This window comes from Gallinula chloropus (genome assembly GCF_964237585.1).
Source record: "Gallinula chloropus genome assembly, chromosome: 23".
NCBI classification, from domain to species: Eukaryota; Metazoa; Chordata; class Aves; order Gruiformes; family Rallidae; genus Gallinula; species Gallinula chloropus.
The window spans coordinates 5,032,546-5,045,138 of NC_140108.1; the positions used below are offsets into that span (position 1 = coordinate 5,032,546).

A 12,593-nucleotide genomic window follows, 5' to 3' on the forward strand; every position below is an offset into this window, starting at 1 on the left:
ACAACCTGGATCAAAACTGTTTGTGGAGTTTTTTAAGGTGGATATTTTAGTCTTCTGGGAAAGCTTTAATCTGTTTCAGAGAGGAAAGGCATGTGAAAGTGTTCACGTAGCGTAGCTTCTGATAGGGCTGGCTTAAAGCCTTAGCATGTCCTAGGGCAGAGTGCTTTTCCAGATGCTTTTCCTAACAAGCACATGGGACAGTGTTAGCAACCAGAAACACCTGCAGTTAGTAAGGCGGTGTGACCATTGATATGAGATCAGAGTGGGTTTGAGTTGTTGCAGTAGCATTACTAGCTGAAGTTGTAGTACTCCTCAGCTGCTTTGAATAAACGATATTGAGGAATAATTGGAATCAAGAGAGTTTAAATTGTACTTGATGCCTTTTTTATTTGTAGAAACATCTCATTCTACTGATAAAGGGGTTGTGCACAGGGTGCAGCCGCCTAGATCGAACTGAAATCATTACCTTCACAGCGATGATGAAATCGGCCAAGCTGCCTCAGACTGTCAAAACCCTTTCTGATGGTAGGTGGCTTAATTTGTCACTGCAGCACTTGAGTTGGGCATAGAAAATACTATGGTTTGGATGCACAAAGTGATGTTCTACTGTTTTCCCCTGCAGTAGAGGACCAGAAGGAGCTGGCCTCCCCTGTGAGCCCAGAACTAAGACAGAAAGAAGTGCAGATGAACTTCCTCAATCAGTTGACGTCAGTCTTTAACCCTAGAGTCTCATCATCACCATCTATTGCACCAGAGACACAGGTAAACAGACATCCTTAATGTAGAAGCAGTCTGAATTCTAATATTAATAATGTGGGTGCTGGGAAGGACAGAAAGCAGTGGGTGTTATTTTTGAATAGAGAGGTGTTAAGAAAACCTGTCTTGAGTGTTTAAATCCTACCTCCATGGTGGTGAATAGCAACCACAAAATACTGTTTGCGTTGTATTGGCAGTAGCAGAGTTACTGCCCCATGGAAGCTAGTGTTCAGTGATATTCATAGCTCTTCTGAGTCCTGCTCCTTGCTCCAGCGTAGAGAATTACTGCAGTGCCGTTTATTTTTAATGCTCCCATGATATATTTAGCATGTGCTTGCTTTTAGGTGGAAGCGGAGAGCGAGGATCAAGCTTCCACAGATCAAACCTCTGCAGCAAAGACAAAAAGTATATTCATTGCTCAGAATGTGGCCAGCCTGCAAGAACTTGGTGAGAATCAGCTTTTCAGCATCAGAGGAAACAACCCTAGAGCAAATGACTCTCCAGTGTTGTGCCTTAGAGCTCTCAATGTGAATCGGCTTTGTGACCAAAAGTGTTTGTTCTTTAGGTCTCTCTCAGTTGCCTGCTGATCGAGGCAGGTTGTGGCTCTACTGTAGGTTTTTTTTTCACGGAAGATGAAATGAGCTCATTTTATTTGCCCTGCTGAGAAGGACTTGGGGATTCTGGTGGATGTGAAACTTAACATGAGCCAGCAGTGGCTCTTGCAGCTCACGAGGCCAATGGTATCCTGGGCTCCATTAGAAGAGGGGTGGCAGCAGGGACAGGGAGGTGATTGTCCCTCTCTACTCTGCCCTCGTGAGGTCCCATCTGGAGTCCTGTGTCCAGATCTGGGGCCCCCAATACAAGAAAGATGTGGGGCTGTTGGAGAGGGTTCAGAGGAGCCATGGAGATGATCAGAGGGCTGGAGCACCTGCCCTGCGAAGAGAAGCTGAGGGAGCTGGGCTTGTTCAGCCTGGAGAAGAGAAGGCTGCGGGGGGACCTCATTGCAGCCTTCCGGTACCTGAAGGGAGCAGAGGAACAGGAGGGGATTCAACTTTTTGAAAGGATATACAATGGCAGGACAAGGGGGAATGGATTAAAACTAAAGGAAGGAAGGTTTAGATTAGATATTAGGGGGAAATTTTTTACAGAAAGAGTGGTGAGGTGCTGGAACAGGGCTGCCCAGAGAAGTAGTGGATGCCCCGTCCCTGGAAGTGTTCAAGGCCAGGTTGGATGGGGCCCTGGGCAACCTTGTGTAGCTCCAGGCCTGGAGGTTGGTGTCCCTGCCTGTGGCAGGGGGGTTGGAGCTCTATGATCTTTGGGGTCCCTTCCAACCCAGGCCATTCTCTGATTCTATTTGTATGCAGTAGCTTTTTTTTTCGGGAAAAAAAAGGAGGATATAAAGATCTTGTGGGGTGGGTTCCTGAGTGAATTAGACCTGGTGTGCCCCATAACATGCACACAGAGCTTTGTGACACCCTCTATGAGTACTTAATGCTTGGTGTGTGGTAAACTAGTCTTTATCCTCTTGCCTCATCTATGATGATATTTTGTCACCACAAAGAATAATTAAGTCAATTATTGATGACCGTTAGATCTGCTCTGCTTAGATGCTTTCCCACAGGACTGTAAAAATAACAGTGCTGGGGTTTTTTTGGTAGGTGGCTCAGAGAAACTGCTGAGAGTGTGCCTGAACCTCCCGTACTTCCTGCGCTACATCAACCGGTTTCAGGACGCCGTGTCGGCCAACTCATTCTTTATCATGCCAGCCACAGTGGCAGATGCCACCGCTGTTCGCAATGGGTAAGAGTCTGTCTTCACTCTTCTTTACCAGATGCTGCATACACTGTAAAAGAGCAGATAACCCATGCAGCATCAGCTATTGTGCTGCTCCTGTGAGCTGTCTGATGTGCACGTTGCATTACGGAACCGTGATGTTTGTCGTTGCTGTAGATTTCATTCGCTGGTAATAGATGTGACCATGGCACTGGATACTCTGTCTCTACCTGTACTGGAACCCCTGACACCCACACGTCTCCAAGATGTGACTGTTCTTGCTCTCAGCTGTCTCTATGCAGGTAAATGGATTTCTTCTGTTTCCTTTGGAGCTTGAAGTCGCTCTGCGTTCTTAGCTGCACATTTGAGGATTATTCCACAAGTAACCTTTATTTCTCATGAATGTGAAAGCCATGCAGCATCATGTATAGTATGATGACTGGGTTAGGATGAAAATAGTGTTGCTGAATCCTGATATGTTCTGCAAATGTTCCTGTCAGTATCTGGGAGAAAGATTGAGTGACTCAATATCTTAATAGCCTGTGATTTCTGCTCTTTTTTTTAATGTGCAGAGCATAATATATTTTTGCAGTGCTTATGGCTTTAGCTTAATTGGTTATACCCCCAAATCCACCTTGTTTGACAGGAGTGGTTTAGGTACACCAGAATTCTGAATGTTTAATTGATACAGGTAAGGCTTTAAAGAGATGTGCCAGTCGAGTATGAAGATTGCCTTAAAAATGGTACTGATTTACACAGTAAAACATTTCCTCCTTTAATTGTTCTCACCTGTTTCTGTAGGACAAAACTCGACTCTTTTGGGGGTACTTCAGAAAAATCTTTTAATCTGTCAGCTATAATATTGAGTATTCTCAGCTCCATCAAGTTTCTGGGCGTGTCTTAATGTGCTAAGTAGGGACACTGAGTCCTGAGATTGGGGCTGAATAAGAATGTTGCCTCCGCTTGTTTTCACTCAGGTGTGAGTGTGGCAACTTGCATGGCCATCCTACACGTGGGGAGCACTCAGCAGGTACGAACTGGGTCAACAAGTTCCAAAGAAGAAGATTATGAAAATGATGCTGCTACTATTGTACAGAAATGTGTAAGTAGATGAGGGAGTGTGTTGGTTGTTTTCATCCTGGGGAAGTGAAGCACATGGAATTTGTATTTATTTGGATTGCGATACCTGTCTGTTGTTTCCAGACATTAGGCTTGCTGATAAATGAGCTGATGGGGTGGCTAATTATAGAGGGGAAAATGCAATTGTATTTGGAGTTTTCAAAGTGAGTCTGGTGGTTTATTATTGCTTAAACATTACTGTGGTTTTGGATTTATTTTCAGCTTGAAATCTATGAAATGATTGGACAAGCCATCAGCAACTCACGCCGTGCGGGGGGTGAGGTGAGATTTGCATCTTGGGAAGCTTTTTTCCCCAATGTTTTTATGCTGATACATTTTGGCATTTGGATTGACACCATTTTGTCTTTTTGGTGCTTTTTTCCTGTCCCTCCCATTCACTTTTGGGATGATAGCATTATCAGAACTTCCAGCTGCTCGGGGCTTGGTGTTTGCTGAACAGCCTCTTCCTCATCTTGAACCTCAGCCCCACGGCCTTGGCTGATAAGGGAAAGGAGAAGGATCCATTGGCTGCTCTTCGCGTCAGAGACATCATTGCTCGTACTAAGGAGGGTGTTGGGTCTCCCAAACTGGGACCTGGGAAAGGGTATGTAAACATCGCTGGAGTAATCACAGTATCTAACTGTGCCCAGGAACCACCACTGCAGAATATTGCTGGTCTCTTGATAACTTCTCTCCATTTCTATGTCTGGATTCTTAGAAAGTACAGAAATTGTCATCTTCAGTTTAGCAAAGCATATACTTCACTCAATTTAATATATATGTTTACTTTATTTTCCTCTGCTTTATGTTTCTGTAGGCACCAAGGGTTTGGTGTTCTCTCAGTGGTGCTGGCAAATCATGCTATCAAATTGCTGTCATCGCTCTTTCAAGATCTGCAAGTGGAGGCATTGCACAAGGTATGTGGGTAGCATGTACGTGCTTGGGAAACACTTTGCCTTCTCCAGTGAAACAGACTCTAAATTCTCTTTTCAATGCTCTTTTCCAGGGCTGGGAGAGTGATGGTCCTCCGGCAGTGCTGGATATCATGGCTCAAAGCACATCCATCCAGAGAATTCAGCGGCTGATAGATTCTGTACCGCTCACTAATTTGCTGCTGACTTTGTTGTCTACTTCCTACAGAAAGGTAGGAAGTGCTGTACAGCTAGAGAATGCTGTAGCTGAACCACTCCTGCTAAGTGTTGTTCACCTGGAGAATCCTCACTTTGCAAACTGTGACTGTGCTAAAGAGGAATTTACAATTCTGCCTTCAGAAGCCTTCAACTGGGGCTTCTCCTCTTCTGTGGTATAAATGTAACAGACTTGTTCTAATAAAGTTTTTCTGTGAGCTTAGTGAGAGGATGAAAAGGCTGTAGTCAAAATGGGTGCTTTTATGTTAGAGCTGTTCCTTGAAGTGTTGCCTACAGGCAGGCTCTGTGTAGATGATTTGTTTTCAACCATCCTAGGTAATTTTTAATACAATTTAAGGGGAGAAGCCTTGAAAAGCTGTTAATAACTTAAAATGCATTAGGAAGATATTCTTGTTTTCAAATTCTTATCTTTCATAATCCTAAAAGTTATCTTCTGCTGTTCTTCTCAGGCTTGTGTCTTGCAGCGTCAGAGGAAGGGTTCCATGAGCAGTGATGCAAGTGCCTCCACTGATTCTAATACTTACTATGAGGATGATTTTAGCAGCACTGAGGAGGACAGCAGCCAAGGTAATAGAGTTTGCTCTGAGAAGTCAGGATTTTGTGCTGTCTTTCAGATTGAGTGGAAACCTGGCTGGTTTTTTTGCCTTCTTGGTTTGGAACGTCACGTTAACACTGAAAATATGAAACAGTTTGTAAGATCTGATTTGGCAGAAGTAATGCTGACTTTACTCTTACGAAAACTAAAGCCAGAGTGGCTGGGATTTGGCAGTATTTGCTCCAGAGGAGAGTGGAAATAAATTCTTCTCATAAATTCCTGCTGGACTGCTGTAAAAGGGCTTAGCCTTGTGAGCTGGAAGGGACAAATGAAGGTGGCAGACGCCCTAACTGTGCTCACTGCAACTCATTTTCAGGCCTTTTCGAAGCCGAGTAGTTTGCATAAGGGAGTTGCCTTTAACAATCTGGTTTTGTTTCCTGCCTCCCGTGTTAGATGATGACAGCGAACCAATCCTTGGGCAGTGGTTTGAAGAGACAATCTCTCCAAGCAAAGAGAAAGTGGCCCCACCACCACCCCCTCCACCACCGCCTTTGGAGAGCTCCCCTAGAGTGAAAAGCCCTAACAAACAGACTGCTGGAGAGAACGGGAACATCCTGGCCAGCCGCAAGGATCCGGAACTGGTATGGGAAGGTCTTCAGGCTTAATGAAATACCTGATGTACTGCAGTGTTGTTTACTTGCCAGCAGCTAGCTGCATTGACAGGCAGCATGAGAAATGTCAGGTATTTTAAGTCCATCGCTGATGGAGCATTAGTGACTGTCCTGGCTTTGAATAAAGAAGTTGTCTCTACTCTTGCCTCAGGTGGAATATCCCTGTATTTGTTAGGCCAGGGAAGCAAAGACTGAAGATAGTATCTGTTTGGGTTACAGAGGGAGAAGGAAAAGGAGGGCAGAACTATAAATGAAATGACTTGCTGATAGAATACTTCTAGCTCTAACTCCATTGGGTAAAGGCAAAACTAAAGTTAAAGGCTCTGAACCTTTTCAGAGAACTAAAGCTGCTCCTGATAACAGAACACAGGGTGCAGTGAGCTGGCCTGTGGTGACTAAACCTGGCCTCTGCTACCAGGTGGAGTTAAGAGACTTGATGTATTTCGCTGGTGATTTACATTTTGTTTACTGTCATCTTACAGTCCCTTTGCTTTTGTTGCTTCTATAGTGTATTTCTCTTTTCTTTACAGTTTTTGAGCCTAGCTTCCAACATCTTGAACTTTATCACGACTTCTATGCTGAATTCCAGGAATAACTTCATTCGCAACTACCTGAGCGTGTCCCTTTCAGAACAGCACATGGCCACGCTGGCTAGCATCATCAAAGAAGTGGATAAGGATGGCCTTAAGGGTGAGTGAGTGGAACCTCTCTGTGATAAAACATGGATAGTAGGATTTAGAGGTGTATGTTTTTGTATCTCCGTGCAAATTCGAAGTACGGGAGAGCAGCAGTAGAAAACGGCTTGTTCCTTGTCTTGTCTTACAGGCACGTCAGATGAGGAGTTTGCTGCTGCACTGTATCACTTCAACCATTCCTTGGTGACCTCAGATCTTCAGTCCCCTGCCTTGCAGGTGAGTCTGTGGTTGAAAGTGTAAATAAGATGAAATGTTGATGTCTGTTAATGTCTCTGCACGGACTTTGTACCTTGTGCATTGATTAGTCCTTTTGGCACTGCAGTAAATTCTTTTGCAAACAGAGGTTGGAATATTTTTGGATCCAGTGAGTCAAATGACCTGTGCAGTCAACCAGTATGAAAGTGAACGCTTCATGTCTAGAGTTCAGATTAATCCACTGAACTTTGAAGGTGGTGAAAGCTGAGAAGGAAATGTGTTTCTATGTTTTGTTTTGGAGAGTTGCCTCTATCTGTCCGTGCACTTGTCAAAGCCATTCCTGCAGATTGTCTTCACTGTCAGGACTGATGCCAAAAGGCCTTGGAATTCTCTCAGGAGAGAATCAAATTAATCCTTTTGCTTTCATGCGCTAACTTTGTAGCCTCTAGGTTTCTTTGCTGGGTCATGGGCTGACCTGGCTTGACACTGTAAGCAGAGGTTATAAATCTGCTTACCCATCAGTGAACTCAATCCCTATACTTTTCGTTGGCTGTTTCTGCTGTATTTAAAATACTCTGTTGTGGGGATTTTGTGTTTGTTTTTTGGGTTTTTGTGGTGGGTTTTTTTTAAAGCCGTTGAAATTTCCAGCAATTTGCTGTAAATGAGTAGAGCTCAGTAATGCCATTTTTTTCTGTATTCATGTGGAAGTTGCAAGTTTGTTTTGTTTATGTGGCAAAGTGACAGCGTAAGTGTCCCTCAGTAGCTGTGCTGTGTATTTGAGATAGGAGAAATAATGCTGTGGGAACCCTCAGGAGCCCTGAGAGCCCTAATGTTTATTACCACCTCTCTGTTTTGATCATGCTTTTAATTAAAGACTCAGACAGGACTTGCTTCTTTTCAACAAGTCTCTGTTTTGTTCCAGAACACGCTTCTTCAGCAGCTGGGAGTGGCCCCTTTCTCTGAAGGTCCATGGCCTCTCTACATCCAACCTCAAAGTTTGTCAGTGCTCTCGCGACTTCTCCTGATTTGGCAGCATAAAGCCACTGCCCAGGGAGATCCTGATGTTCCAGAATGCCTTAAAGTTTGGGAAAGGTGAAGTAGTTTTATGTCAAGCTGTGATAGTCAGTCAGCTCTTATCTTTCTGATTTTCTATCAAGTGAAAATTCTCTGGGAGCAGTGTGATGTGGGTGTGTGTTCTCTGAGCAGTGCTGGTATGTGATGCTGGGGGGAGCACCAGATCAGGTTTCTGTGTTGCTGGAGTCACAGAATGACTGGGCTGGAAAAGACCTTTAAGATCATCAAGTCCAACCATACCTGTCCTCTAATAAACCATATCACTAAGTACCTCTAAGGGAAGATCCTAAGTCCCTCAGTAGCTATGCTGACCTAAGTCCTTCACGTAGGGGGTAGGAAATGAAACCTAGAACCAAGTTTAAGTGGGTGGAGCCTGAACTTCTTACAGTAGTGCTGCTTTTAGAAAGGGAAAGTGAATGTCTGATTTCAGCAGGTTTCTGGTAAGTTCTGTTGTGTTGGTGCCAAGATCTTTTCCTCTCTGTTCTGTTAATCGAATGTGAAAGTCTCTGATAAGAGTGTAGCTGACTGGAAGATGCAGAGGACAGCCTTCCCTGTGGGAGCCAGAGTTTGCATGGCTCTTTCTCCCTTTGAATGATTGTTTGTATTTTCCATCAAATGTATTTGCTGCTCACTGAATGTGTGTGGGTGTTAGTGTTTGCATAGTCTCATTCTAATGCATAATGGAGTGAATAATTTGTGAAATCGCTGCTATTAGGAGAATAAGCAGAAGAATATCATTATGAAAATGTTTCTGTAACCACTTCTAAAGAGGGATCTAAGCAAGGAGAAAAGTCAGCTTCATAAACATCCTCTCTTATTGTCAGGTTTGTGGGCACACTGAAGCAAAATGCCTTGCAGGGGACTCTTCCCAGTGACACAGAAGATCTGAATGTTGAACACCTCCAGCTGCTGCTGCTTATTTTTCACAATTTCTCTGAGAGGGGCCGCAGATCTATCATGATGCTCTGCATCCAGACGATTGTTGAGCTGACAGTGAACATGGATACCCAGCAATGCTCCGTGCCGCTTATCGTGGCCCGCCTCCTCTTAGTGTTTGACTACCTGCTCCATCAGTATTCCAAGGCCCCTATGTACCTATTTGAACAGGTGAGATTTCGACATCATGTTTTTTAAGCAGAAATCTGTGGCAGGTTTGGTGTCTTCTGGTGTCTTCACAGCCTTTGTGAGTAAATCAGCTTGGATGCTGTTACCAGCCTTTGTTGTAATATGTGTTTACAGCTGCTGATTCCTTGCAGCAGGTTCAGTTTAGGGTGTAAATTCCTGCCATAACTACACTCCCAATAAACTCTGGTCAGGGCAGCATGAATGCCCTGCCTTATGTTTCAAAATCTTAAAAAAATTAGGCACCATTTCACAAACACCTTGTATACCATGGCATTTTGTTAGCTGCTCACTGTTGAGGTTCTTGGCACTGTTCATATTAACAGGATGCTCCTGTTTGTGTGTGGCTTTTTCAGTTGTTGGAAGCTTGACCATTGATATAAACCACTCACTCCAGAAGAATAATCATCAGATAGGGTCAAAGGCTGCCCTCAAAGACTGGGAATGACTTTTAGCAGTGGGATTGTTTGTATTTTATGGTTCTTTTTCTGTTGGTGATGGTGCTGTGGGTGGTTTATATTTGGGATTTTTTTAAATTTAGGTGCAATATAATTTGCTGACACCACCCATTGGCTGGGTGAGTGGATCCCAGGACAGTAGCAGACGAACATCTGTCCCACTCTATCATGGGTTTAAAGAAGTGGAAGAAAACTGGACCAAACACTGCTCATCAGGTAGGAAACAAAATAGAAGGATTTTTTAATTCCAGGATTGGCTTTTGCAAATAAATGAGAGCCCTTCCTCTGCCTGGTGTGGGTAGCAGACTTAAAATAGACAGATAGAAATCCATGTAATGCAAGAAAAGCTTTATTAAACACAAAATGATGTATTTATTATGCTAGGATTGCAAGAGTAGGAAAACATTGGCTGCAGGTTAAACTGAAGGTTGAAAGCACGTGTAATGTGTCATGGATCTAGCTTAGTAGAATCTGATCATAGTCTTAAAATGTGAGAGGTTCTGGGGATGGAGGGGAGAGGATAACACAGTACTGCCTAATTAAAACTGTCACTTTGAATGTTGTTTTCTGTCCTTGTGTTCTAGATGCAGTTCCACAGCCCAGATTCTACTGCATCCTGTCTCTGGAAGCGTCTGAAGATGACCTGAACCGTCTAGATAGCACGGTATGGGGATTTCTGTGTTCAGGACCTTTCTGTAAGCCTTGAGGGCCACGTTGATTTGACAAGTGACAGGGAAGGTAGACAAGGAAAGACTCAAAGTAGTGAGAGCAGAAATATTTCTCTAAGCAGAGATAAGATTAGTGGCCAGATAAGATAATACAGGATTCCTTTCTGTGCCCAGTTACATGTCAGAGAGGTCAGTACCATGGAGATGTCTTGGGCTACATGTAGTAATGCTTGGGATTCCAACCTGTGTGCTATGACAACGCACAGTCACAGCCACACCTTCCAGGGCTGCTGAAACATCTGAGACTCACAGCATTGGAGTTGCTTTCTTATAATTTTGCTCCATGTTCTTCCTGGGTTTTGTTTCCTCACTAAATCTGTTGTATTTAAGGTTGTTGGCTTGCTTCATGCATCCTGCCTTATAACCTGTTCTGTGGTACTCTGGGGAGAGAAATACAGACAGAACTAACTTCCTCAGGTTTTATTTTACATAGTTCTGGTCTGTGGGTATTTGGAATACTTGCTGCCTATAAATGCAAAGCTGTGCAATATGCAAAGCAACCAACCTGACTTGGCATCTCTTGCAGGTTTGTGAGGTCCTTTTCTCTAGGACGATGAAGTACGATGAGCTTTACACAGCCCTGACTTCACTACTTGCAGCTGGATCACAGTTTGATACACTCAGGAGGAAAGAGAACAAGAACGTCACCGCACTGGTAAGGCTGTAATGTTCTCTGTGGTGGGGAATAATGAGTTTTTAAACTTAGTATTTTTGAGCAAAGTATTTAACCAAAGTTTTCTGGACAGCAGTTGGGAGAATGGGGAATTTTAAAATCCCTTAGCTAATGGTTTGTGTTGGCAGGAGTTTTTCATTCGTTATATGTTTTAGACTTGCTTTATGTCCTCAGTAATTGCAGGAAGGCTGGCTACAGTACAGTGAAGTGGAAGAATTTTGTATAATCTTGCCTTTTTCTTTTCTCACTCCTCTTTGTTGCATAATTTGTTGTATAATACAACAGAAACTCAGTCCACTGGGTGTTCATCCAATGCGGCACATCTGTAGGAGTACAGAGTCTCTGATTAGGTGTTTCCAATGGCTGTAATGATTGAAATGGCAATTATTAATTTGTCCAACTGTAATTTTCTTTAGGAAGCCTGTGCACTTCAGTACTACTTCCTCATTCTGTGGCGGATACTGGGGATTTTACCTCCTTCTAAAACCTACATGAATCAGTTGGCGATGAACACCCCGGAGATGAGCGAATGTGATATATTACACACCTTGCGCTGGTCTTCCCGTCTGCGAATCCCATCTTATGTCACATGGATAAAGGTAAAGCCTTCATCTTCTAGGGGTGTTTAGGGGTGTTTTGTAATGTTGCTGGTAAGAATGTCAGTCTCTTGTTCTTCCATGCTCGTTGCAGGTGGGATTTGTTATGTGGTGACAAATGGGAGGTTTCTAAAGCGTTCTAGCGGGGTGGTTGTCAGAGTGGTGAATTATAGAGGACTTCTGACAGGTCTGGCTTTGGCTTCTGTAGGATCACCTTACCAAGCAGGGCATGAAAGCTGACCATGCTGCTTCCCTCATCGAGCTGGCCTCCAGCAAGTGCAGCTCAGTGAAGTATGATGTGGAAATAGCAGAGGAATACTTTGCGCGACAGGTAAGGTGGGGTGGCTGCAGTTGTGCAGGTGGAGCTTTGGGCTTAGTGGAATGATCTGCGCTTACTGTTCTATCCCTTTGTATTTTAAGATATCTTCTTTCTGTGGTGTTGATTGCACAACCATTCTCCAACTGCACGAAGTTCCCAGTTTACAGTCCATTTATACCCTCGATGCTGCAATTTCCAAGATTCAGGTTTCTCTAGATGAGCACTTTTCCAAGCTAGCCGCAGAAACTGACCCACATAAGTCTTCAGAGATAACCAAGAACCTCCTGCCTGCCACGCTGCAGCTTATTGACACTTATGCTACGTTTACCAGGTACAGCCCTTGGCATCTCTAGCAGGAATACAGGGGTTTTCTATGCATAAGACTTTGCATTTTTGTTTGTTGTTTTCTTAGAAGTTTTCTTTTTTTAAAAAAAAAGGAACAATAATTTATATTCATTGTAGATAGACCTTAACATAAGGTGTAATTAACTTACAGCCAGTGTTTTATAAGACAAGGAAAAGTAAATTCTCAAGCTGTCTGTGTGAAGTTGTTGTTCCTAAGTAGCCTCCTTGTCTGATCTTTTGAGACTTTCTTGCTTTCTTTGCAAAGCTAGCTTTTCCTCCAAAGACAAAACCTCCCCTTACTGCTCTCTAGGGTAGTGCTACTTGAGGTTATTTCACTGAGGTCGTATTGAGACTGTCAGACCAAGTGAGGGGGTTTACTTCTTGCA

General features: G+C 43.6%; 1 protein-coding gene across 1 annotated transcript in view; it reads left to right on the forward strand.

The window, feature by feature from the left end:
* The window catches only part of UBR4 (ubiquitin protein ligase E3 component n-recognin 4), a gene marked incomplete at its 5' end in the record, with an annotated part of 76,393 nt that overhangs the window by 5,453 nt on the left and 58,347 nt on the right, over positions 1-12,593 (forward strand). Inside the window, 22 exons of the mRNA XM_084274532.1 lie at positions 396-525; positions 623-762; positions 1,101-1,203; positions 2,415-2,556; positions 2,707-2,831; positions 3,507-3,631; positions 3,871-3,930; positions 4,062-4,252; positions 4,466-4,565; positions 4,655-4,792; positions 5,246-5,363; positions 5,785-5,972; positions 6,533-6,692; positions 6,828-6,913; positions 7,815-7,984; positions 8,791-9,073; positions 9,630-9,762; positions 10,131-10,210; positions 10,801-10,929; positions 11,364-11,546; positions 11,752-11,874; positions 11,964-12,193. Of these exons, the coding sequence (XP_084130658.1) occupies positions 396-525; positions 623-762; positions 1,101-1,203; positions 2,415-2,556; positions 2,707-2,831; positions 3,507-3,631; positions 3,871-3,930; positions 4,062-4,252; positions 4,466-4,565; positions 4,655-4,792; positions 5,246-5,363; positions 5,785-5,972; positions 6,533-6,692; positions 6,828-6,913; positions 7,815-7,984; positions 8,791-9,073; positions 9,630-9,762; positions 10,131-10,210; positions 10,801-10,929; positions 11,364-11,546; positions 11,752-11,874; positions 11,964-12,193 (3,137 nt within the window). The remainder of the gene's footprint in view (positions 1-395; positions 526-622; positions 763-1,100; positions 1,204-2,414; positions 2,557-2,706; positions 2,832-3,506; positions 3,632-3,870; positions 3,931-4,061; positions 4,253-4,465; positions 4,566-4,654; positions 4,793-5,245; positions 5,364-5,784; positions 5,973-6,532; positions 6,693-6,827; positions 6,914-7,814; positions 7,985-8,790; positions 9,074-9,629; positions 9,763-10,130; positions 10,211-10,800; positions 10,930-11,363; positions 11,547-11,751; positions 11,875-11,963; positions 12,194-12,593) is intronic.